General features: G+C 41.1%; 1 protein-coding gene across 1 annotated transcript; it reads left to right on the top strand.

Moving 5' to 3' along the window:
- Positions 1-262: 262 nt before the first annotated feature.
- Positions 263-22,792, top strand: LMNB1 (lamin B1). The gene is made up of 11 exons (XM_086480400.1): positions 263-606; positions 8,702-8,858; positions 9,714-9,839; positions 10,869-11,039; positions 12,486-12,611; positions 15,506-15,726; positions 16,658-16,883; positions 19,210-19,314; positions 19,843-19,962; positions 20,696-20,806; positions 21,790-22,792. The coding sequence occupies exons 1-11, from the start codon at positions 263-265 to the stop codon at positions 21,832-21,834; spliced, it is 1,752 nt and encodes a 583-aa protein (XP_086336526.1). The 3' UTR covers positions 21,835-22,792.
- The last annotated feature ends 4,614 nt before the right edge of the window (positions 22,793-27,406 follow it).

Raw genomic sequence — 27,406 nt, 5'->3', positions numbered from 1 at the left:
GGCGCGGGGGGGGGGAGGGCGCCGGTGGCGGGGCGGGGCCGGGCCGGGGCGGGGCGGAGGGGGGGGGCGCCGGCCATATTGGCGCGCGGCGCAGGGCCCCCCGTGCGGCGGAGGCGGCGTCAGTGCTGGACGGGAGGTAGCGCCTGGCTCGCTGCCAGCCCGCCCCGCCGGCTTGGTTCTCCTGGTACTGCCTCGGCGCCTCCCGCCCGGCTTCACCTTTTCCCCCTCCGCTTCCCCCCAGGTCGTTGTCGTCCCTCCGCTAATGGCGGCCGCCACACCGTTGGGGCCGCGGAGCCGAGGCTCCACGGCGCAGAGCCCCACGCGTATCTCCCGGCTGCAGGAGAAGGAGGAGCTGCAGTTGCTGAACAACCGCCTGGTCGTCTACATCGACAAGGTGCGGAGCCTGGAGGGGGAGAACAGCGCCCTGCAGCAGCAGGTCGTCGAGCGGGAGGACGTGTGCGGCCGCGAGGTCACCAGGCTGAAGGCGATCTACGAGGCTGAGCTGGCCGATGCCCGCCAGGCGCTGGACAACACGGCGCGGGAGCGGGCCAAGCTGCAGATCGAGGTGGGCAAGATCCGCGCCGAGCACGAGCAGCTGCTGTGCAGGTGAGCGGGGACAGGTGGGGGGACACGCCGGGGCCGGCGGCCGGGCTGAGCGGTGCCCGCCGTGGAGCTCGTTCCCGCCCGCCGGCGGCCGTCTTGGCTTTGAATGAATGAGCGGGAGGCAGCGCTGCCCCGCCCCGCCCCGGCGGGAAGCGGCGGCCCGGCCCCCACGGAGGGCTCGGCCCCGGCTGCCGGAGCGCCGACGCGCCCCGGCCGCCCCCCGGCTGCGCCCGTGGGTAAGGAGGCGGCTGGCGCCCGGCTGCTAGAGGGCCGGCCGCCGCGTGCCCGTCGCTCTGGAGAGCAAGCCCTCCGGCAGAAGCGGTGTGGGCGGCACCCTCGAAACTTGGGCCGAGTTCACCCTGGCGTGATCGAGTTGGATGGGCTCCGGGGTTTGAGTCAGGCTGACTCTTCACCGCCTCCATCCTGCCCCGTATAGACAGGTGGCTCTGTCTGTAAGGCTTAAGCTGCTTCAGGACGAAAAATGCAGAGTGATGACAGTTTGTATAGTGGCTATTGCAGGTCTAGTCTTTCTAAATGCCCTTTTTGAAAGAGGTTAATAATACTAAAATACACGAGTAGATAGTAAGTAGGGTTTACTAAACCAAAAATAACTTCTGCTTATTTTTGCTGGATATTCAGGTGTTGCAAAAGGTGGATTCGTGACCAGATAGCCTCAAGATGGCAAGCTTTATGGCACAGCGCCAAGATTTCCACTCTTGCAGAGAACAGATTTGTGCCACTCGATTTTGCTTCTTACACGTTTGGCTTCATTCTGTTGTTTATTTGCTTCCTTGTTTGCATTTACCTGAAATTTGATTTCTGTGATGGCTGTAGTTTTCCACTAGCAAAAGAGAACCTTCTGTTTGTGCTTTTTTCACTGGTTAGGCTCACTTACCATTCTAGTCTTTGGTCTTGGGACCACAAAGTTTGTCAGTAGATTGATGTTGGGGTGGAGGGGGGGTAAGAGCAGAGTTGGTAATCTTTCTCTACCATTGTATGACCTGTTAATTTTGATTTTCAGTTAAATATGCTCTTGGCTCTGATTTTTTCATGAATGTACTGGGCCTTAACATTAATTTTGATAAAGAATAATAAAAGTCCTACAGCAGTTTGAAAGTAATTAGAAGCTTGAGTTTGATGCACTGATTAGGCAAGGGACTGAAAGATGGTGACTGGAATAAGATAAATGGATAAAACACTTCAGAAGAATGTTGTACTAAGTAGTGAAAGCAGAGTTGCACGTGTGTCTGGGGAAATAAGAGTAACACCTGCAAAAATATTCAAATAGCACAGGAAGGCCAGCTAGACCATGAATCATTTTGCCCAAGTTCAGCCAGCCGAGTAGTGAATCATCTATGCTCCCTCCACAGACCCAGGACTTCTTGAGAGCAATTTCTCCTGCCATTTATCTCCATTGACTCTAAAGGTAACCAAACACCTAGCCACCACTAAGCTGGCTCTTATGATGTGGCTACTGTTATCCTTAAGCCAACCAAACAGTTTGCAGCTTACGAAACAATTCACTCTCAACTCAGCCCACTTCTCACACTTGCTCTGTCACCTGCTATATGCAAGTATTGGTACTTCTCTGTTGACAGAAAACTGTATCAGCAGAAGTGGGCATCTTTCTGCCATTTTAATGATCTACGTTAGCTGGCTGAACAACCAAGACAACAGTCAGAACCATAGGTAGGATGGTAATGGGAGTGTATGTTTGCTTCTGCAGCGGCACGCTGGTAGATTGGCTCAGCTGCTCATCCACCAGCAACCTTTCACAACATCTGCCAGCCAGGATATTTTGCAAAGAAGGGCAAGGTACAGTTTACTCTGCAAGAATCTTAACAATAGCACCAAATGTGCCAGAAAACTCCCTGTTTCTTTCAGGTGGCTACATTAGCCAGATCAAAATACTTTATCTGTATTTAAACTAAAGCTAATGCATACACCTCACTGCACTTCAGCTTTCTGAAAGGGCAAGGAAAATTCTGTTAAGAGAGCACACATTCTCATCCCACCGTGCAAACGGAGTTCTTTATGACTACTAGTACTCCCATGCACACTTGTGCCAAGTGTTATAAGAGTATTTTTGACAGGTTTTAATATGACAACACCTTTAAGAAAGAAGCCATCAGGGAATGTGCTCCCAGTCAGGTGGAAAAAAAAAAAAAAACCAACTCCAAACACCTTAGCTCTTTTTTAGGACTTGTAAACAGAATTACAGATAAGCTTAGGTATCCCCAAGATATGACTTAAAAATAGTCAAACAAGGGTAGTTCAGTGAGTCAGGCTTACTATTACTATTGTGTTACTTGGCCTGGGTCAAGTTTCAGGATAGATTTCCATTGGTGAGGTGAATGTTTATTATGGGGACTTATTTAAGTGTGCAGCAGGTCAAAATCCCTAGCTGGACTTGTCTGTATTCTGACTTGTCATGAGTTAATCACTCTGTTTAGGAAGTGTGAGCTGGTGTTAATAGTAGTTCATTTAGGAAACTCCTTGTTTACATTTGTCTTTGGCAGGCTGAGATTTCACTGTGGCAGTTTTCCAATGCTGAAGCACATCTGCTCTCCTGTAAAAGGAGACAATGTGATAAAAGTAACTTTGGAGGAAATTATGTGTTTATTGAAGATATTGGTAAAGGATATAATGGTCATTGATTATCATCAAGTGTTTTATAGAGTGCAAGTGTTTATAGTAAATGTAATTATGGCAAGGAACTAGTTTTATGCATTTTTTATATTTAAGATCTTATTTCTGTGGCTCTCTTGCTTTGTATGTTCAATTGGTCTTCCTTCTCATCTGTATTCTGAAATGAATTTCTGCAGTGGGATTAGGCATTAAAATAAACATCAGTAATATCTTGGTGTCAGCCTATGGCTTGATTTACTGTGCAAGTGTGTGGAACTTTGCAGCTGGTACCGTGAGCAACTGTGCAGAAGAACCATGTTGTGTTAACGCACGCAAAGTTTTAACAGCTGTTCCAGGGTTTTCTGTGGTGCGTATGTGGTATACTGTAATGAGCTAGAGGAACTGCTTTGAGGAAGATGACTTGAAAGTTTTGGAAGCATATTTTCATTATCATAGGTCGTCTCAGGAAGTGAGGTGAAGATTGGTGGCTGGAAACTTCTAAACTTTAATCTGAAATCGATCACTGTTCTGTTATGTAGCATGGAGACAGCACCCAGAGAACTAAGGAAGGGAATGATTAACTTGTTACACAATAATCGAAGCAGTTGCAATACAAGAATATAACTTAAGTTATCTAAGAGTGTCTTCCATGCAGTGTAGGACATAACGATGCAAGGGATGATTTGCTGTAGGGTTAAAGCTGGTCTTGAGTATGTGGACATGTAATGGTGACATGGTCATGGGCAGTGACTTGATATGTGTGCACTGCACGTGTAAAGGTTCTGCCTAGATTGCTGGTTAGAGTAGTCTGATTCATGTGATTGAGCTCTTCAGGAAGGCTCACTGTTGAGCAATAAGTGGCTAGAGATGATGTATGTTTAGTGTTGATTTCAAACACTCTGCACTCCAGTTAGATGAAGTGAGTGATGTAAGACAAGTTAAAACCAAGTTACATATATTTGTTTGCAGGAAAGTCAAGCTTGTCCAATAACTCTCATTGTCATGTTGACCATATAAAAAACCAGATGTTTCTTATGTTATTGTAAATCACTTCATTGTGAAACATAGCCTTAATGTGTTGTCTGCAGTAGGGGAAAAAACATGGAAAACTGACTGCTAGCTAAATAAAACAAAGCATTAGTGACTATAGTTCATTTTTTAAAATTTATTTTCTTATTTCTCCACAACTGGAGTGGAAAACCATCTCAATGTGCAGTACTGTGTAATTTTATATGCATGTAAATATAAGCTGCATTATCATGAGTTACAACACTTGTGTAGCTGTGTCATGAATTGGCTAAAAACCAATGGTTTTTCGAGGAGGCATTGGTTAAATGTTGGTAATGCTTAGCTTTGTGATCTGACTCTCTACGTACTGGCAGAAATGAGCGGGTGGGTGTGGGAGGTGAGGGGGAAAAAAAAGTCCTGTAAGGTGGTGGCATACTGCACTTGGTCAGTTTCAAAGGAACTTCAAATTAAACCAGACATCTGGCTACTGACTGAAAGGAGCCGTCTTCCTGCTTACTTTGCATTAGGTGTGTGGTTTGTCTGGCTCCAGAAGTCCAATTCAGCTTATTAAACTGGTAGAAAATTATTTTTATCTTTTTCCTGTGTGGCTTTTCTACTAACTTAGGAAGAAATTTAAGGAGATTACAGGAAATTCTAGGCTGGTTTATGAACCTCAGGGTTGAGGGAAGAAGGGTGATAGTGCAAGGGTGAAAAGGAAACCTGCCTCTTTCAGTGAGCTGTTCAGTTAAGTGGCCAGTTTACTGAACTGCAAACCAAGTGATCCAAGCAGTCTCACCATTGCAGTGATTGCCCCTTGGTATCTGTATTTGAGAGCTTTGAATTAGCTTTAAATGATCTAGTGCAGGTAACCAGACACAACTTAACCACAGTACCTTATAGTTGTGAGTTGACTTGCTCTTCTTTACAGGTTATTAAGTTTGGGGAATGTTGAGCAAATTAACCTGCTTAGAAATCTGTGCCTCAGCTAGACTGCATCTGGTATGAGAAATTAGCTTGTTTCGTGGCGAGTTGGGCAGATGTATTGCAGCTATAAGGGTTATTTGTACTCCTGAGAGTGGCACTGTGGGATGCTTACTGCTGTCAGGTTGCTTGAGCGGTTGGGGTGTATTGGAGAAAACAGATGGCATTGTTTTGCTGTGGTGCGTGCTGAGCTCCATTAGCAAGAGTTGCGCTGGTAGCACTAGGTAGGAGTGAGACTGAGTTCTTCACACTCCATAGTGTCTATGTGAGTTAAATATTGTGGATTAAATTTCTGAAGTGCAAGTTTTCCCTGAAGTACAGCAAAAACGAATGGGAACCAGCTTTTTGGGGGGGGCAGATCCTAGTTCTGCACTGTTTTAAAATAAATTACAATTCCACAGGTAAGAAGATCCACGGATTTTGAAGTCAAAAGGGAGAAAAACAAGCTGCTGCTTTGAAGTGTATGCAAGTCAGCGACTATTTCTTTGCTTTTATTTTTCTTTCATGAGCCAAGCTATTTGAAGGAGTACAGTTCTGGCTGATTTCTGAACAGTACAACAGGAAGGTGTTTGAGGGGTTTTTTTTATTAGTTGTTTTGAGATGTAGGTTTGACTTTCTATGGAGGAAAAAGCTATTGTCGAGAGGCTGAAGTTCTTCCTGATAAAAATTACTAGGTGTAAGGGTGAAGTATACGTTGTATACATTTGGTGTTTGTTTCTGTAATTCACAGAGGCTTTTCTGATCTTGTTTCATTTCTTTCCCATATTCCTTTAGGGCTGGAATAATACTGCTGAGTTGTTGAGATTTCACCTGGCTTTCAGCGTTTGAAGTTTTGAGCTCCAGTTTCTGTTTTCATTCTGAGAATGTGTTCAGATGAGCCGTCTCAATAATTAGACAACTCATAATGCTAACGACTAGTAGTGCTTAATTTTAATTCTTTTTTTCCCCCTTCTGTGATTTGCATTAAGTTATAGGATTGCTTCACAGCCAATCTTGTTGCACACAAACAAGGAAGGTACTTTGGGCTCAGAACTGGTGATACCTAATTTAGTGGTGCAAGTAATGTACTGGGTTTTAATCATATTGTTGTTGGTAGTCCATATTACACATCTTTCTCTGCTACCCCAATTGCAAGAGCTTTCTTCTCAGCTGCCTACCAGTTTGTAGTTGGTAGAGGTATTTGCATTTAAAAAAAAAAAAAAAACAACCCACCAACAAAACACCCACAGAAAAACCACCCCAAACAACAACAACAAGAAGAACCCCCCCAAAAAAACTAAAGTAACTTTAATGTACATGGGGAGTCTTCCTGTTTTGGAGTCCAGGATAATTTGGGGTGGAGGGGGGGGGCTGCACGCTATGGCCCTGTCTATGTGTGATTTACTAGTTTCAGGAGCCAACTTGGTATGCTTGGTTTCAGCATGAAGTCTTGTGAGAGAGCCCAAGTGAAACAGTTTCTCCATGTTTTGAATAAAGCTTTCTCCAGTAATGATCACAGAACAAAAGCCTGATGTGGGCCCTTATACTTCCCAATAGGTGATAGAGAGGTTTTTATTACAGATGTACCATAGCAAGACACCTTTCCTTCCCCCTTTTCCCTTTTCTGCTATATGGCGTCCTGGCATGCTGAAGTTACTACAGGCCTGCAAGGGAGGGAAGGAACAAGACAGAGGCCTCCAGTGAATAATGCAGAGAGCTGGAAGTAGAAGCCCATGTGTCCAAAATGAAAATTCTGTGCTTTTTTTCTGAGCTGTGGACCTAACTGCTCTGAACTGTTGGGTCTAAGAAGTGATATGTAAAATGCCATGGAGGGACTGGATAGCATTGAGCTATGGGAAAAAAAAAATAGTATAGAAGATTCTGTGTGTTGCAGGCTCTTGCAGTCTACCTCTTCAGTGAGGGTGGTGTTACTCAACAGGAGCGCGATTAGCTGGTGCTAAGTCTGTTACATAAAGCTTGCCATCTTGTGGTTGTAGTGCTAAAACATCCAAGCATTAATTTTATTTCTGCAGATGTTTTTTTGCCAGCCTTTGTGCACACACCTCTCTTGAGCACAATGTTAATGGCACATGCTTGCATGTGGAAAAGTATCTATTAAACTTTACTCTCTACTTTTAAAATTGTGTTGATTTTCATTAGTCTCATTTTGCTAAGAAGCATTGCTAATGTTTCTTATAAGCTGTACGGTGATTTAAAAGTAGCAAATGTATTACTGCTTTAACGCTTTTGAATCTTGTTCTTAAGAATCTTTACCCAGTTGTCAGTCTCTTCAGTTTATTGTTGTGAATTCTGATTTTCTCACTTCTGCAAAGAGAAGTGTGAAAACTGAAGAATGTGCTGTCTTATTGAGCCATTGTCTTACTGAGCCTGAATCTGTCCATTCCTGTAAAATGTTATAGTTTGATTCTAAACATTTAGAACTTCTATTCACTACTTCCCTTACTAGAGAAATGTGGGTATCCCAGAGTGAAAAAGTATCACCTTCAAGGTGGAAGAACTTGTGTTACACATTTAAACACAGCTGCTTGTGCAACCTAAAGGTAAAAAGTCATTTTGATTCCTGAATATGGTTTTCCTTTCCCCTGTTTTTGATAGTAGCCTGTTGTATCATTACTTGTGAATCACTAATTTAGGCTGAAAAGTGTGGGTTGTTTATGTGGTATTACTTTACTTTTCTCATTTGACTTCTTTGTTTGCATATGCCATTTTAGGGAGTAAACCCCTAGAAACTGTTTGACTGCTTGTTGCAGACATGAAAACTAATCTGAGTGGCAATTTGAAAATCTTGTGTGTTTACTTTTATAAAGAAAAACATTTATACCTCTGCATCAGTACAGTTTGAGTGATGGTGTAGACTATTGTATAGGTAGGATTTGGGTATCTTTCCTCAGATCTGTGGAACTTTGCTATTATGTATGATTAGAAGGGTGCAGTGATGCAGTTCACTATGTTAAACTTCTGCTTATGGATAGTGAACATTTTCATGATGTTTCAATAATGAAATTTTCATTTGGAAGTTGGTCTCTTAATTGGAAGTGAGCTATTTGCACGGATAAAAAGCAATGAAGATAATTTACTTGTTTCCAACCTATGGAAAGAGTCTTCTGATGGGAGGACTTACTTCTTTCTATTAAGATTCTGGTCAAGGTAGGACATTTTTAACTTGGCTAGCTAAAGACAAAACAAGAGGTGCCTTTAACAGACACACAGTTTCCACTTTCTATATATGTCTCGCAGACTTGTTTGATGCTCTGAGTTTCCCCTGTATTTTTACAGCCCAAGCAAAATAGTAAGCTACTGTTACATCAGATGAGAAAGTAGAACTAAGGATTTGAATTAAAGTAAATTAAGCCAAGACAAAATGTTTATGTTGGGTGTCTCTCAAGTTTAAGGTTCAGATTGCACCTTTTGTTTTAATAGTCAGCACTCTGCTTTGAGGGCGTTTCTAGACTTTCTTACCACTCTCTTTGATTTATTCCAGCTATGCGAAAAAGGAATCTGATCTTAATGGAGCCCAAGTAAAACTTCGAGAGTCTGAAGCAGCCCTCAATTCTAAAGAAGCTGCACTGGCCACAGCCCTTGGTAGTAATAGAAGTCTCGAGGGAGAAATTGAAGAGTTAAAAACTCGAATTGCACAGGTGAGAAGAAGAAATATTTAACCATCAAGCTAGTATTAGCAAATGAGGTGGTTTTATATAAAAATACATTCACAGTAAGAGCTGTCATTCTGATGAGATGCAACTTTGTAGCCAAAAAAGGTGCAAATCTGTCATCTAGTCGCAGGTAGAACAAACTGTGGTTCGCTGTCAACATTGGAAGCAGTATTAAGTGTCCATGTCCAGTACTATTCATTTTATTAATAACATGAATCGTGGAATAGAGTGCTTTTAAAATTGCAGACTCTGAAATTGCCAGGGATGGTACTGGGAAGGCAGGTCAAGTGTCAAAAAAAACTTGGCAAGTTGTAGAGCTGTTTCAGGGGACTCATTTTACAATACAGATAATAAATGACAAGTAACAGTTTGTGATTCTCTCTGCCGTCCTTTTGGTTCTGCCGGTGGTTCTCCATCTTCTGTGCATCTGGTAGAACGAAAAGGGGGGAAAAAGTATTGTGCTAGTTTTGTTAACTCTTTGAAACACATGATTTGTGATCTTAAGCAACACCAGCTCAAGAGGCTGAGTTGAGGAGACCAGGAGACCATGTGCCATGTAGAAAACCTGAAGTTTTTTAAGGAAAATTGATAAGTAGCGGTTTAATGATAGTTATCAATGTGAAATGTTTAGAACTCACTTGTGCAAGCCATTGCAGAAGGAGGAGAAAATGTATTAGTAGTGTAACTATTGAATTTTATTGTTAAGTTCAACCATAACATGTAGAACTACTGTTCTGTGATTCTGTAGTTAGCTTTGCTTCTAGGTAGCTGAAGTCATTGTATTATGTGAGTTCTGCTACATAATCATTGTTGTGTTGATTCTTTTACTTTTTCTCAAAGCTTGAAGGTTCTTTAGCTGCTGCCAAGGAACAGCTTGTAAGTGAAACCTTACTGAAGGTGGATCTTGAAAACCGTTGTCAGAGTCTCATTGAGGAGTTGGAATTTCGTAAAGCTGTGTATGAGGAGGTAAATGCTTCAGTCTCAAGAATTCACATTTTTAAAAGTAAGATGAGGTTGTCATTCTAGAATACTAGAATAATTTAGGTTGGGAGTGACCTCAGGAAGTCATCTGGTCTGAACTCTGACTCAGCAGGATTTATCTCTATTCTAGCTGGAAGATTTCCAACTTTTTTCTAGGAAAAATTATGTTAACTCAGAGCTCTATGATAAAATGGTTTTGTGTATCATGTTGTTTCTGCCCATGATATTGCAATGTACATGTCTTTTCATAGTGATGAGAAAGTAGGTTAATTTCTCACATAATCCCTTTATGAGAAACAAAGTGGAGAGGGTCACTCAAACAGATGCTATAGACTTGTAGTGGCTTGGGTTTTTTTAATTTCAGAACTTTCTAGTAGGGTGCTTTTGAAGTTGATGAATATTTGTCTTCTAAAGCTTTTTCTTACCACCCTCCCTTTCACTTGTACTATTTGAGGCTTTCCAGGAGGAACTTTAAAGCGGTAACAAAGTGGTACCTTACCATACTGTCTTTTGTTCTGTGTGCACATTTCTTTGTTAGTTTTGTTTTCAGTTTTGTTAGTGTTGTTGGAATCTTTTTTTTCCAGAGACCGTGGGCAACCATACAAATAAATGGGGAAATGCTGGTTAGTCAAAGTGACTGTTTAATTTCAGTGTTTTCATTTTCTGCTAGCATAGCAGGTACTTAAAAGAAGGGGAGAATTATTTCTAAAATGTAGTCATACTGAGGTGTATTTGTTGAAAATGCAGTCAGCTCGCAGAAAGAAATGTGACTTTACACGCTGATGGTATCCTAGCTCTTATTTCAGTGACTGGCTGTTGCAAAATAAAGTACTACGCAGATCAGACTGGTGAAATGGCCCAGTATTTCTAGTGGAAGTTTCAGTGTCAAACAAACTAGTGCTGATCCACAAGTCTAGCTAAAATCTGCATCTCTATCCACTCAGTGGATAGACTTCTAAAACTTGTTTTGTCTCATATTTACTGAATGTTATTTTATTTTTCTGTTTTTCTTAGGAAATCAATGAGACAAGAAGGAAGCATGAAATGTGCTTAGTTGAGGCCGATTCTGGGCATCAGATTGAATATGAACATAAACTGGCCCAAGCCCTTTGTGAAATGAGAGCGCAGCATGATGCACAAATGAAGATATACAGAGAAGAACTTGCATGTGCTTACTATATCAAAGTGAGAACATCTTTTCATACAGTTGTCCGATGTACTTTTTTTTTTATTTTCAATGGAAACATACCCTAATTACTTGCATTTCAGCAGATTTTATTTTGGAGCTTGTTTTAAAACTACCATGCTTTTGAATGTGGATTTGTACTTTCAGGTCTCATTTTGGGAGCATGTTTAATCCTCAGAGTAGGATATGAGAGTAGGAAGCACTGTGTGAAGATGAACTGTGGGGAAAAAGTGGTTAGAACTGGGATTACTATGAATTACTAGGAATTTTAGTAAGGAAAGTTCATGTGTTACTGTGTATCAACTGTAACATATTCTTGATGATCAATAAGGTGTTCCATATTTTGTATAAAACTTATTTAACAATAGGACTTGATGAGAAGACTGCATCCCAAGTCCTCTGACCCTGTATAAAACATGTGGAAGTCTTACCACACCCAATGTTATCTGCTTTTCACACTTCTAGAGAGGAAGTATACTCAAGCTGAAATCAGTTGTACTTCATAATTTCCTTGCTTTACTATGATTCAGTATTTCTATCAGGAGGGATCCTGATGTCTCAGCTGAACCTGGTTTCTTTGGCTATACTTGTTGCAGTTAATATTTTTAAAACAAGATGGGATATTACAGCAGAAAAGCTAATACAAACTGAATTTATTAGCATCAGTCTTTACCATCCTAACAGTGTGGAGTTGCTTATCTTCAGGGCTTCAGTCTGACTCGGAAAAAATTATTTAAAGTCAGGTCTAGCAAAAAATATTTTAAAAATATTTTTTAATTCTAAAAATCTGTTCTTGTTCCCTCTGTTCAGGTATACTGTTTCTGTATTTTTGAACTCTTATTTTAAAACAGTTTTTTTTAGATTCCATTTAGTCTGCAACTACAAGTTCAATAATAAGTCTGTGGTAGTGCTCAGCAGGAATGATGTAGCCAGTTTAAAAATACAAAATTACTTGAGCTTGAAGTTGTGATAGAATGAAGCACTAGTGACTTATGGCACTGGTACTGTAATCTGAAGGCGTATTACCAATTTGCTTATGTTGGCTGCAAATTAACAAATTTTGTTTTAGCGGATCGGTAATTTCAGTTTAGCTTCTATTTAAGCATACAGAAAACTAGTGCTACACTAATTAAATATATAAAGCTAAACATTAGACAATGTTAGCATGAAAACTGAACTTAGCAGTCCAACTTCAGTAATACCTACAAGGGAAACTTCTGAGTTTTTAATCTTAGATTAAATATTCAGAGGACTGTGATTCCAGGCAGGGCAATCCAGCATGGTAATTGAGCCACCATATTTAACCCCTAAAGAAAGAGATGCTTCATTGTGTTAGGGCTGCAAAGAATAACTTTGGCTTAGCGTTGTGTGTGGGTTTTGGTGACTGACTTTTATTAAAACTTTGAAACTGATCATTCATTATGTCTTTACTTGATCTACTACAGCTTGAGAATGCTAGACTGTCCTCAGAGATGAACAGTTCTGCAGCCAACTCAGCAAGAGAAGAACTCAATGAAAGTCGCTTACGAATTGATAATCTGACTTCCCATCTCAACAGCCTTCAGAAAGAGGTAACAAGCTGTTTGTGACTCTTGAGTGTTGCTAATTAATTGATTTATATTAAAAGGACGTACTTTCCCTTAACTTGTGTGTTCAGCATCATGACTTGAGTTTGTCTTCTGTTCTACTGTTCTGTACTTTTTCAAATTTCTTAATGCTTCCTTTAGAAAAACTCTTAATTTCTTTGTGCAGTATCCTGCTATACAGTGAGTATTTGAAAGGTGGTACTGTGAACTGGCTTTTGCAGAAACTTTTGCAGATAGGTGGGGCAATTTTAGACAAGAATGCTGTATTAAAAGTAACTGGACAGTCTAGCATAAGATTCCACAAAGCAACATTCAAAGCCAGAGCTGGAATGTACAGTCTGTTTGGTGTCTTACTTCCTCCTAGATCCAGTTTTCATCTAGAACTCTAAAGACAAAAAAAGTGATCTTACCAGGATTAGGATGAAATATGAGACTGAGAAAATACATCAAATAACTACTTGAGCATTTGTAGAGCAGGGTCTTGAGCAGAAACTAATTTTACTTGGATCACACCTGAACTATGACACAACTTATGACAAGCCATATGTTCAGTACTATCTTATTTCATGGGAGTAACATCATGTGCACTGCAGTGGAAAATCTAGAGTGAAAATGAGAAATGTTGGGAGTTGGTTCTGAAGTGGGCTTTTTAACTTAGTAATCTGTTGAAAAGCCACAAAACTTTTTTTTAAAATATAAAATATTAGTAATATTTGGCTTTGATCCTTTCTGTGATTACCTTTTGAATTGTATTCCTCCTGTACAGTAGTCTCTTGTAGGACTGCAAAACGGTGTCTATTTCAAGTGAAGAATATAAATGCAGCAGATATTTCATCATTTTCCAAATAACTTGGCAGTTACTAGTATGAGTCTTCCCAGTTTTCCTGTTATATAGACAAGTTAGTCTCTGGAAAAGATCAGGTGATGTAATGAATGTGCATGAGGTTACATAAGAATTGAACTGAGAGTTTTGTCTACTTAGATCTTATTTCTGCCTTTAGATTACCATCATCTTTCTTTTGGTGGTTCAGCCAACAGGTGTTTGAGGATTGTTTTACTTCCTGTATTAGTTAATTACCTGTGTTCTGCTGCTTACTTGTGAATGACAGCTAGGTGCAGAGAAGTTGCAGAGGTGTTGGTTGTTAACTTCAGGGCTATCAAAATCAATCCTGCCAGTTTGACTGTAACTGTCCACCAAAAACCCCATTTTGCTGCCGTGGGTTTTTTTTGATAGTGCTAGTGATGTCAACCGGTAGAGTTAGAGCACTAGCTTTAGCTTTGTCCTCTGGGAAGAAGACAACTCTTATTGCTGATGCTGGTCCGGTTTGAGTTACTAACACTGAGCTCTCTAGTGGTTTCCATTGGGATCTTCCATGTGACACTCAACTTGTTTTGTTAAATTCTTTATCTGACTCTTAACATAGAGGACCAGTGTAACTGGTTGTCAGTCTCAGCCTTTTAGTCTGTCTGCTTTCATTGTCACTGGATGTTGTGGTTTAACCCCAGCCAGCAACTACAGACCGCACAGGCACTGCCCCTCCACCCCCCCAGTGGGATGGGGAGGAGAATTGGAAAAAAAACCCAAACCAAACTCATGGGTGGAGATAAAAACAGTTTAACTAAAATAAAATATAACAACAATAATAATAAAATGTTATTATAATAGTAATGGAAAGGAATATAGCAAAAAGAGAGAAATAAAACCCAGGAAAAGGGATGCACAATGCAATTGCTCACCACCCGATGACCGAGTAGTGTTCCCCCTGCTCCTGGCACCTCCCTGCAGTTTATACACTGAGCATGATGTTTTAGGGTATGGAATAACCCTTTGGCTAGTTTGGGTCAGTACTCCTGGCTATGCTCCCTCACAGCATCTTGTACACCTGCTTGCTGGCAGAGCGTGGGAAACTGAGAAATGCTTAACTCAGGATAAGTGCTAGTTAGCAACAATTAAAACATCACTGTTATCAACATTTTTCTCAACACTAAATCCAAAACACTGTAGCACAAATCCAAGCACTGTACTGGCTGCTAGAAAGAAAGGTAACTATCCCAGCTGAAACCAGGACACTGGGCTATGATGACTTCCTAAATAGAGTGCCTGCATAGCAAACTTGGTGACTTAACCAGACAAGGTGATTGTGAGACCTTGGTTCCTGCGTCCTTTAATGAAAAAAATCTCAAGAGACTATCAAAAAGAAGAAAGCATACCCAGGGAAAGTAAACCTTAAAGCTGTCATCATTTGGCCTTTCTTTGATAAGCATTCCATTCTGGATGTACAATATTAAGTTCTACTGGCTTGATCTGATTTTTAAAGTGTATGATGCTTTCTTCATGGAACACTTGCCACTGTGCTTTCAGCAAGCCTCTGAAGGCTTTGATAAGAGGCAGACAGGCTTTCACTGACAACCACCCCTGTTCCCTATTTAGAGGAACTTCCTCCCAGAATTCAGAATTGGCAGCAGGAAGCAGACATCTGAAAGCTAAAGAGCAATTACATGCTACAGGATCTGAAGTATACTGAGCTGCGCTTTGATTCTGTGTCCTGTCCAGCACATCTTAAACAAATTGACTCTTAAGCTCAATTTTTCTTGACTGAGTAAATTCAGGTGTAGTAACATATCTTCAGATCTCAGAAAAATGGAGCAGGTAGTTGTCTTTTGAAATATGTTGTCAGTTTCATTGGAACTTAAGGTGTTATTTTTGTAGTAGAGGTGTAGTGAGGTGAGAACAGGAAGTTGAATATGGGCAAGTTTGAATTCAGAAAGGGGGGAGGATGCTTAACCTAATGTTTTGAATTCTGTTGCCTGAATAGCAGAGTGCAAGGAGGTTTGGATGAGCTTTCCTTTGCACCACTGATGTTTTCAATGCTTTCTAGTCTAGATCATGGCAAGATAAAGTGCAAGAGCTTGAGGAGAAGCTGGCCAAGGAACGGGAAGACTGTTGCAGAACACTGTCCCAGAAAGAGAAAGAAGTGGTAGAGATAAGAAATAAGATGCAGGAACAGCTGAGTGACTATGAACAACTTCTGGATGTTAAACTGGCACTTGATATGGAAATCAATGCATACCGGAAATTGCTGGAGGATGAAGAGAAGAGGTATGAAAGAATGTAGCAACAAATGCTGCCATCTGTGTGCTTCCCTTACTTGTCTCATTATCTGTTAAAAGGCAGTTCTTACTAGGAATGCATTCATTAGGTGCTTTACTACAGTTTCCAAGGCACTGTTTGTTTTGGCCTCCTCGTGATGCACACCTAAGTCTCCATGAGACCAAGCTGCTTGAGTGTCAGACCAGTAGCTCTCAAGGGAACAAATACTATTCTTCTATTGGGATTCAGCACTGAGGATGCAATGAATTGTCATTTGTAGGTCTATTTGCTGCCATGGTTAAAATTCTTTTTCAGAGTTAATTATAGGGTTATTTAATTGTTAGCCAAGTTTCTTTAGGTATAGAATAATTTTAATAAAGTAATAGCTGCTATAATTGTCCAGCTTATCAGCTAGCTGGATTTTCTACATCTGACCCAGAGCTCAGTAATACTGAGACTTTTCACCTGGTAAGTCACAGCAGTCGTTTAAAGTAGTTTGATACTTCAGTGTTTTCTGAATGATATCCTATGGGTCCAGGCAGATTCTTCTCACGTGTGGGGATGAAACAGCGAAAGCTCTTGTGCTGTTGGTTTTTTGCGTAAATTTCCTACAATGGCTTAACTCCCCCTAAGAGCTTTTTCTTTATTTGTTCTGCCTACCCAGGAATACAGTCTTCAACAAATGCATGAAGATGCCTTTATGATCTTAATGTAGTAGTCCATCAGTATTCTGTTCTTCAAAAGCATTAATCAGCTGTTTGGCAACATTTTCTTCAATTCTTCCAAAAGTACCTAAGGCTTCACTTTTTCATGTTGCATTTTTTGTTTACTGTATCTTTTTGTTGTATAATTCTATGGGAAGAGGAGGAGAGGGAAAGAAATGTGGGAAAAGTAAAACCAAAGTGTGATGCATGCATGTTTATTCCTTTCTTCCATGTAGGCTGAGACTTTCTCCAGGCCCGTCTTCCCGAGTGAGAGTTTCACAGGCTTCATCAAGGAGTACTGTGCGTGTGACCAGAGGGAAGAGGAAGAGAATTGATATGGAGGAATCTGAAGCCAGTGGTAGTGTTCACATTTCCCACTCAGCTTCTGCCACTGGAAATGTCCATATTGAGGAGATAGATGTTGATGGAAGATTCATCTGCTTGAAGAACACCTCTGAACAGGTTTGAAAATGCACACGTATCACAACTTTACAATGGACCGACTAGAGGTAGAAGGCATCCTCAGCACCCTTTCAGCCCTCAGGCTTCCTGTTGACACTAGAGCTGAAGCATGCTGTATTAAAAGATGGCACTAAAAAATCAGTGTGTCACAAAATAAGGTTTCATACAGTATTCTGGATTGATGATGACTTCTTCCTAATGATTTTTAGTGCTTTTCATAGCAATTGTTTTATTGCTAACTTGCCTGCCCACCAAAGTGTCACATAACTCTTCAGGGTTCTGCCTTACAAGTGACCTGCCTGTAAAGCTTTACAGATAACATTGTCATTGATAGGAAATACTGCAAGCAGGTGTTAGGCTACCTCAGAAGCCTTTTAAGAACTTTTTCTGCCTTAAAAGAAATGTGTATGTACTGGTGCAAAGTAAGTGTCTAGATGTAACTAATTGCCTATGTCCCTTGTACTTGCATATGACTTCTCTAAATCATAGTTTTCCTTCTTCCTTGGCTGCATCTATATTTTTTCCTGTGCCAAAGCCACCTTTATGATGGCTACTCAGGTTATTTCATTCTGTGAATAAGTTGGATTTTGTATTGGGGGGAAACACGCACATCTGTCTATCAGAGAGAACTTCATTTGAGTAATATTCAAAACTTTTTCTTATGTTGCCCTCAGAATGATACTGTTCTGTTCAGTACATTTCCCCCCTGCACCCATTGCCCCCACCCCCCTGACATTACTTGTAATTTCTGCTTAAGCAAGGAAAGTCCTGTGCTATGTACTGTTCTGTGGGTCATCACAGGAGGGGTTGGAGACTGGGGACTATAATTTCTTAAATCCTTTGTCTGGGAGAAGAGAGAATTGAGCACTGTCTCATTAGGATACCAAAATTACAAGACCTGATTTCTTGCATCCTTGATTTTGGAGAAGATCTAAGTAATTCTGGCCTCTTTCTGTGCTGTCTGTGCCTAAGCTGTGTGTAAAAGTGTTAGCTGCATTCTTCATTTTCAGTGACACACAGGCTTTGTCTAATGTCATCAGATCTTCTACCTGCACTAAAAGGCAGCTCATCTTGATGTTTTAGATAACAAAGATTGGTCTGGTTCCAAGTATCTCAGTCCCCTCTAATCAATGGAGAGATGGACAGACTCTTCCAGATGTTGGTACATATGTGTCTTAATTACTTGCCTGGGGTGTTGGCTGAGACTGCTGACTTCATTTACTGAATGGAAAAAACCTTGACAATTGTCTAGACAGCAATGTGTTTAGATTACTGAATTAAGACAAATCAAAGACTATTTCTAGTGAGTCAGGACCTGCCATTTTTTTCCTTTTTGTGTTTTTTCAGGCTTATGGGATTTCACACACACACTTTGTGTACCATGTGGGTTTCACTGCCTTTTGTTTAATTTAACTACACATTCATTGTTCCATGGAAGGACTGTCAGTTCTGTTATCAGTAGCCACGGATGATTCATAGCTATAGCACTTCCGCCAGGGGTCTAGATTTGAGCAACCGTCTGTAGTTCAATGTAATAAGCTGTACTTGGGGAATTTTCACAAGTGTTTGACAGTTTATATATGTATATATAAAAAAGCTAGAAAATACATAAAATCCTCTAAGTATGGTATGTTTTGTTGCCATGACCAACTGAATATCAGCATCCATTAAGATAAATAAGATTATTTATTTTAAGTGATCTTAACTGTCAGTTTCCAGGCTCCAGTGGCAACTGTTTAATGTTTGGAAGCTGTTGGTGGGAGAACTTAAAAAAGATCTGCTCTTGTTTTGATATAGTCATTCTGTAGTGACTTGTATATGTTTTTCTACTAGATTTGCTAGTGCTTTTCAAGTAGTTGATACACAAAAAATAATTGAAAGGAAAAAATAATGTAGGTCTTACAAAGGAGTGTGTAGTGGGAGGTGTGCATATGTAGAAACATATTTAAGATGACTGACAGGAATATTTTGTTTTCTATTAAGCCTGCTTTTCATTCTATGCTTCAAAAAAATGTACTACCTATTTGTAAGGGGGTTTGAATTTATGTATTTTTCTGGACAAAGCTATAACAAAACTGATGCAAATTATAAACATTAGTTAATATAACATCAGAACTGAAAAGCAGAATGTATTAAGCTTTAACTTGAAATAAGAGATAAGACAAATTTAACTAAAAGGTTTCTAACTGCATGCTGAAGATCAAGTAATAGTAAATGTTTTTATTGAAAATTATATGTGCCTTACGGCCTTATACGTAAAATACCCAGCATGCGTAACAGAAAATGACTGCTGACTGAAATTTTTTTTTTTACTCCTTTTTATTAGGATCAACCTATGGGAGGTTGGGAGATGATCCGAAAAACAGGAGACTCTTCTGCTAGTTACAGATATACCTCAAGATATACACTAAAGGCAGGCCAAACTGTAACAGTAAGTTGTCAAGCTTCAGCTGTTCAGTTGAAATGGGCTTTAAGCCAACTTGTGTTTGTCAATAAGATGCAAGGTTTTTAATTTGTCCTTTCTATATACATGTTCAGAAGATAATCACCTGTATTTGTATTGGGCATAGTTGTATCAATTGCTGGGAAGAAGTTGGACACATTTTTCAGAAACTTACTTTTTACATGGAGCATTCATTTTGACCACAAATGTGTGCATTTACATATTCAAAAGTCTCTGCATTAAAAAAACACGGGGGTGTTTTATTGTAAAAAACAAACAAACAAAAAAAAACCACAGAACACAACAACCAAAAAAAAAAAAACCCACAACAAACCCACAAAACCAAAACAAACAAAAAAAAAACCCAAAAAACCCCTGGAAGTGGGTAGGCAAAGACTTGTATTTTCTTAACGGAAGGAGATTCACCAGTGTCACTTAAATGGAATATTTTAACTCAAGTAATCTGGAAATGTGTAAGGCTAACAAATAATGCTCATGTGTGACTTCTTTTAACAGATCTGGGCTGCAAATGCTGGAGTAACTGCTAGCCCTCCCACTGACCTCATCTGGAAGAACCAGAATTCTTGGAACACTGGTGAAGATGTGGAAGTTATACTGAAAAATTCTCAGGGAGAGGTAAAGTAGCTCAGATATGTTTAAACTTGTGTGCCATCCCTGATAAAGATGCAGATGGAACCTTTGTTAGGACTTCACACATGAATGCACATGCGTATTTTATAAAGTTTTCTCCTTTTGCTTTCCAGCCAAGCATACTGTACACCTGTCTGTCTTAACTGCAATTTAGGAATGCAGTTTATTGAAGCGTGTGAAATTCTTCCCCTGTATCGAGTATAAGTAGTAGAAGAATTACTTGTTTGGACACTGCACTCATGCAAGGAATTGGGCAGTGCCTTATAATATGCTTTGAAAAGAAAAGGCTTTAGAAAACTCTTCAGTGATTTTTCTCTTAAATTAGTTTTCCTTAAAACTGTGTGGTTTTGGGGGGTGGGGAATGTTACAGTGAAACTCATTTTAAGCAGTGAGGCATTAATTCGGGTAAGGTGCGAGTTAAAACTTTGGGTTAGGACAGTTGCTATGACACCTTGCAATTGAAAGAAAATATTTGAATATATTAAACAAATCCCAAATTTTGGAAGAACTTGATGAGTGTCTTGTTAGAAAGACTTTTTAATCTTAAAGAGATTTAAAACTAAGGTGTTATGAATGTTATTTATGCACAGCAGTACATGAAAAATATATAGACAAAATCAGTACAAGTAGCTTTCCCAATAGCTGGAACTCCCATTTCTCAAAATCTGAGTAGATTAGCACCAGGAGGAGTCGAGTCTTAAAAATCACTCTCTTCCAGGAGGTTGCTCAGAGAACCACTGTGTTTAAAACAACTGTATTGGAAGGGGAAGAGGAGAAAATTGAGGAAGAAGGAGCTGAAGTGGAGGAAGACTACTCTTGCCACCAGCAGGTATCTTGTTTTAGGTTAACAAGTTAATTTAGCTTGAAAAAACATATCCAAGTCATGAATTTTTCAAAAAATACTGTACTTGTTTGGGTGTGTGTTGTAGTTTAATCCCAGCTGGTAAGTAAGCATCACACAGCCACTTGCTCACTCCCCCCCCGTATAAAATGTCTTAAAATATAAGGTAATATACTGAGATACAACATTCCTGATTGTTCACATTCTGAGTTTTATCCATTACCTTACTGTTTTGACCAGTTTGTCTTTAAAAAAAAAAAAAGGAAACTTAACAAAGGTAAGTTCCTATAATATAACATTCAAGTTTGCTACTTTGCCTAAAACTTTGCTGCATTTCGGTTAGTACATATCCTAAGGTCAGTTAGAAAAGATAATATAACAGCAATTAAGCATGCATATGTAAACAGATAAAAAATGGAGAGAGTTTGCTGTACTGGAAACAGTGCTTTTAGGCCAAAAACCATCATTGCCAGTAACTTTGTGGTATTTAATATAAAGTGGGGTTTTTATTGCAGTTATACAGAAGTACTGACATGCATCCAGCTGCTCTTGTGTTTCTGGGATTGTGCAGTTCAGCTGAAGTGTGTGTTTTAGTAGCTTTACTTACAAAAATGTTATAGAGAGGTTAGATTTCTTTATCTAAAAACTCTCAAGGTACTTGTATATGCTCCCTGCAGTGTTCACTGCCTGTCTAAACTCCAATGATGCTTTTTGACTTGAAGTTCAAATATGATAATTAAGTTGTGTGTTTCTGGTAGCTGTCCTCCATTACCTCTCGTAGGAAAGGATATCTAGCATTCTGTTACTTACAGGGGATAACAGGTTGTAGAGCTTTGCATGCTGACTCTTGCTTAGACCATGCCAGGCTAATAATTTCATATATTAAAAAAAGTACAGTATATTATTTTGAGTTGCTAAATCTTTTACTGCTGGATTTTTTTTTCAAAGATTACTCTTTCTATTCATAACAGGCAGGCCCAAGGACGTCTGAGAGAAAAAGCTGTATAATCATGTAATTTCCACTCAGCCAGCTTCTTCAAGTCATGGTAATCCTTGCCTACAGAATGGAGCTTTCCCAGAAGCACAATGTATTTTTCTATTTTCTGTATGTCAATTTTTAAGCTGCGAGTTTGATGGCCTTAATTTCCTTTGCTGCTGACAAGGAAGTTCTGTAAAAAATATCTGTAACTTTCTCGCAGGATGTAAATTGTTAACTCTGAACAATGTACTGTCTTGAAAAATGGTGTCCCTGTCCCGCAGATCTATATGTCAGCCTCTTTTTATTGAAACCTTGATGGAATAGAAATATTCCACTGTGTTTTGGGGATCAATTTTTTTAGATTATATCACTCTAGACTAGCCAGTTGCTGTTGACCTCTATATATTTAGGTGCTGTTGGGGAAGGGGAAGGCATTTTTGATACTATGAACTCTTTTATACTGAAGACTTTTTTTTTTTCCTACAGTGCAATCAAGTCTATAAACATTTTTTTTTAATAGAAAAAGAACAACTTTGTTAAAAAAGAAAAACCAATAAATAAAGATTAAAAAAAAAAAACTAACTAAACCAGATGAAGACAAAAAAACACACACAGAAAAGAACAAAGCCCAGGTGATCACATAAGCACTCAGAGGATGAAGGATGCAGTAAAACTCCTTATTGGTACTCTTCCTTGATTTAGGTATCTTATTCTGGAGGAGGATTGATGTTAAATGTGTTAGTTGTGGTGTTAAGGTAGTGTAACCAGCTTAAATTTTCTTCTGTGATTTTTTTTTTTTTTCTCCCAACAGATAGAAGGCTGTTTTTAATATGGATTGTCTTGCTTGTTTACAACTTGTAGGAACAAAACCAAGTCTTTTAGGGGTCTAGTCTACATTTGTATGGAAAGAATTGTAACTTTGTCAATGTGGAAAGCTTTTCTGTCCTTTCTGCATTAATCTAACGTCTGAAAAAGTTTTGAATAAAGTATCTCTGTTTAAGATGTTATCAAGCAAAGCTTTTGCAATTTGTTTCTTCCTAGAACTGAGCTAAAAGTTGAATGAGAGTTGAATGTGTGGAACTGATAGGCTTTGAAGCTGGTGAAACGTCCATGAATATGGAACAGTGGCAATTAATTTGTAGAGATATCTTCTGAATAATGGGTAACATAGTTTCATGTTCGGAAAATTAATTCTTTAGAGCTTTATTCAAACTGTTGCATGAGAGTTTTTTTCTGGATCGTTTTTGCTTATATGTTAATTCTTACTGGACTGACTTTTACCACATGATATAAGTACCAGGCTGAGCAGTTTAAGCATGGCAAAATAACACAAATAGTAATTTAGTCTGAAGGTATTTTTAAATGTGTGGCCAGGATTTTGGAAGTTGATTTGACCTTTTTTCTAGCATTAGTTTCATGGCAAATTTAAGATTTTTTTTTTTAATGTGTGTTTCATATTAAACTAAGTTCCTTCTTCTGGTGAACTTCCATGGTGCTGTTTCAGCCTTGTGCCAGTAGAAGATGAGGGGGATGGCCAAGGGTTATGCAGATGGATGAGGATTAGGGGGACAACTGCTTTTGACAGTAATGCTGGCTTAAACAACTTCATTAAATGACACTAGAATATTTGATTTAATTTCCTGTTTATGTTTGAATATTTACATAGTATAAATATTTTCATGTCTTAAGCATCACTCTGTATGCTATAACTTTATGAAATATCAATTTGATCTATAGGGCTAATGATTTTCTATTCATTGTGGTCTCAGATATCTGTAGGCACATACCATATAAATCATAGAATGGTTTGGGTTGGAAGGAGCCTTAAAGATCATCTAGTTCCAACCCCCCTGACATGAGCAGGGACACCTTCCCCTAGGCCAGGTTTCTCAAAGCCCCATCCAACCTGGCCTTGAACACTGCCAGGGAGGGGGCAGCCACAGCTTCTCTGGGCAAGCTGTTCCAGTGTCTCACCACCCTCACAATGTCCAGTGTAAATCTTCCCTCTCTGTTTGAAACTGTTACCCCTCATCCTATCACTACACTCCCTGGTAAAGAGTCCTTCCCCCACCTTTCCTGTAGGCCCCCTTTAAGTACTGGAAGGCCCCTATCAGGTCTCCCCGGAGCCTTCTCTTCTCCAGGCTGAACAACCCCAACTCTCTCAGCCTCTCCTCATAGGGGAGGTGCTCCAGGCCCTGATCATCTTTTTGGCTCTTTGGACCTGCTTGAGCAGCTCCATGTCTTGTCTTGTGCTGGGATCTCATCAGAGTAGAGGGGGAGAATTCCCTCCCTTGACCTGCTGGCCACACTTCTCTTGATGCAGCCCAGGATGTGATTGGCTTTCTGGGCTGTGAGCGCACATTGCTGGCTCATATTCAATCTTTCATCTAGCAGCACCTGCAAGTCCTCCTCTGCAGGACTGCTCTCAATCCACTCATCGCCCAGCCTGTATCTATGCTTGGGATTGCCCTGACCCACATGCAGGACCTTGTGCTTGACCTTGTTGTACTTCATGAGGTTTGCACGGGCCCACCTCTCCAGCCTGTCAAGGTCCTTCTGGATGGCCTCCCTTCCCTCCAGCGTGTCCACTGCACCACACAGCTTGGTGTCATTGGTAAACTTGCTGAGGGTGTGCTCGATGCCACTGTCCATGTCACCAGCGAAGATGTTACACAGAACTGGTCCTGATACTGACCCTCAAGGAATGCCACTTGTCACTGGTCTCCACTCAGCCATCAAGCCATTGACTGTGACTCTGAGTGCGACCATCCAGCCAATTTCTTATCCACAGAGAGGTCCATCTGTCAAATCCATGTCTTTCCAATTTAGAGACAAGGATGCTGTGTGGGACAGTGTCAAATGCTTTGCACAAGTTCAGGTAGATGATACTGGTTGCTCTTCCCTTATTCACCATCACTGTAACCCCATCATAGAAGGCCACCAAACTTCTCAGGCATAATTTGCCCTTAGTGAATCTATGCTGGCTGTCACCACTCACCCCGTCCTTTTCCATGTGCCCTAGCATAGTTTCCAGGAGGATCTGCCCTAGGATCTTGTCAGGCACAGAGGTGAGACTGACCGGCCTGTAGTTTCCTGGGTCTTCATTTTTCGGTTTTTAAACATGTGGGTTATATTTCCTCTTTTCCAGTCAGTAGGAACTTTGCCAGACTGCTACGACTTCTCACATATAGAACAGTTTCAGTTGGAAGAGACCTTGTGCCTAAGTACATCTACCTGTCTCTTAAACACCTCCAGGGATGGTGACTCCACCACCTCCCTGGGCAGCCTGTTCCAATGCCTGACAACCCTTTCATTAAAGAAATTCTTCCTAATGTCCAGCCTGAACCTCCCCTGGTGCAGCTTAAGGCCATTTCCCCTTGTTCTATCGCTTGTTACTTGGGAGAAGGGACCGATCCCTGCCTCACTGCAACCTCCTTTCAGGTAGTTGTAGAGACCGATAAGGTCTCCCCTCAGACTCCTCTAGGCTAAACAGCCCCATATCCCTCAGCCGTTCCTCATATGAGACATGCTCCAAATCCTTTACTAGCTTGGTAGCCCGCCTCTGTACCCTCTCCAGCACCTCAGTGACCTTGTAGAGAGGGGCCCAAAACTGGACACAGTACTTGAGGTGCGGCCTCAACAAAGCTGAGTACTGGGGAATGATCACCTCCCTACTCCTGCTGACAACACTATTCCTGATACAGGCCAGGATGCCATTGGCCTTCTTGGCCACCTGGGCACACTGCTGGCTCATGTTCAGCCAGCTGTCAATCAACACCCCCAGGTCCCTCTCTGCCAGGCAGCTCTCCAGCCACTCCTCCCCAAGCCTGTAACGCTGCTGGGGGTTGTGGCCAAAGTGCAGGACCCGGCACTTGGCCTTATTGAAATTCGTGGAATTGGCCTTGGCCCAGCGATCCAGCATCTCCAGATGCCTCTGTAGAGCCTTTCTACCCTCAAGCAGATCAACAGTCCCACGCAGCTTGGTGTCATCTGCAAACTTACTGAGGGTGCACTCCATCCCCTCGTCCAAATCATTGATAAAGATGTTAAACAGGAGTGGCCCCAGTACTGAGCCCTGGGGGACACCACTCGTGAGCGACTGCCAACTGGATTTAACTCCGTTGACCACAACTCTCTGGACTCGGCCATCCAACCAGCCTTTCACCCAGCAAAGCATATGCCTATCCAAGCCAAGAGCAGTCAATTTCTCTAGCAGAACGCTGTGGGAAACAGTGTCAAATGCCTTACTAAAGTCGAGGTAGATGACATCCACAGCCTTTCCTTCATCCAACAAGCAGGTCACCCTGTCATAGAAGGAGGTCAAGTTTGTTAAACAGGACCTGCCCTTCATAAACCCATGCTGACCGGGCCTGATCACCTGGTTGTCCTGCATGTGCTGCACAATGGAACTCAGGATGATCTGCTCCATCAGCTTCTCTGGCACTGAAGTCAAACTGACAGGCCTGTAATTTCCTGGATCATCCTTCCGTCCCTTCTTGTATATGGGTGTTATATGGGCTGACTTCCAATCTGGTAGGACCTCCCCAGTCAACCAGGACTGCTGATAAGTGATGGACAGTGGCTTGGTGAGCACCCCTACCAGTTCTCTCAGCACTCTAGGATGCACCCCATCCAGGCCCATAGATTTATGCACATCGATGTGGAGCAGCAGGTCACTCACCAGACCACCTCCTCCTGGACGGGGCAGGGGGGGCATTTTGCTCTTGGCCCCTGTCTCTTGGCTTGGGGGCCTGACTTTCCCCAGTACAAGTGTTCCTATTACTAAAGACTGAGGCAAAGAAGGCATTAAGCACCTCAGCCTTATCCTCATCCCTTGTTACCATACTACTTCCTGGATCTAGTAGGGGATGGGGGCTCTCCCTGGTCTTTCTTTTGTTGTCAATATATTTATAGAAACTTTTCTTGTTGCCCTTTACCTCCAAAGTCAGATTAACTTCTAGCTGAGCTTTGGACCTTCCGATTGCCTCCCTGTATAACCTAGCAGCGTTCTTGTACTCATTATGAGTGGTCTGCCCCTTCTTCCAGAGGCCACAGACTCTCCTTTTTTCCCTGATTTTAAGCCAAATCTCCCTATTCAGCCAGGCCGGTGGCCTTTGCCATCGGCTCGTCTTATGGTACGTGGGGATGGCCTGTTCCTGTGCCTTTAAGATTTCCTTCTTAAAAAGTGTCCAGCCTTCCTGGACTCCTATACCTTTCAAAACTGACTCCCAAGGGGTTCTATCAAGTAACCTCCTAAACAAGTCCAAGTCTGCCCTTCAAAAGTCCAAAGTGGCAGTTTTGCTGCATCCCCCCCCAACTCTAAGAATAGAGAACTTAATAATTTCATGGTCACTGTTCCCTAGACTGCCTCCAACTACTATATCCTCCACAAGACCTTCTCTGTTCACAAAGAGGAGGTCCAGCAGGGCGCCTTCCCTAGTCGGTTCACTTCCCAATTGTGTAAGGAAGTTATCCTCCACACATTCCAGGAACCTCCTGGATTGTTCCCTCTCTGCTGTGTTGTATTTCCGGCAGATACCTGGGAAGTTGAAGTCCCTCACAAGAACAACGGCAGGTGACCGTGAGATTTCTCCCAAGTGCTTATAGAA

This window comes from Leptosomus discolor, chromosome Z, assembly GCF_034619465.1.
Source record: "Leptosomus discolor isolate bLepDis1 chromosome Z, bLepDis1.hap2, whole genome shotgun sequence".
NCBI classification, from domain to species: domain Eukaryota; kingdom Metazoa; phylum Chordata; class Aves; order Leptosomiformes; family Leptosomidae; genus Leptosomus; species Leptosomus discolor.
This window is presented reverse-complemented; position numbering and strand designations above follow the sequence as displayed.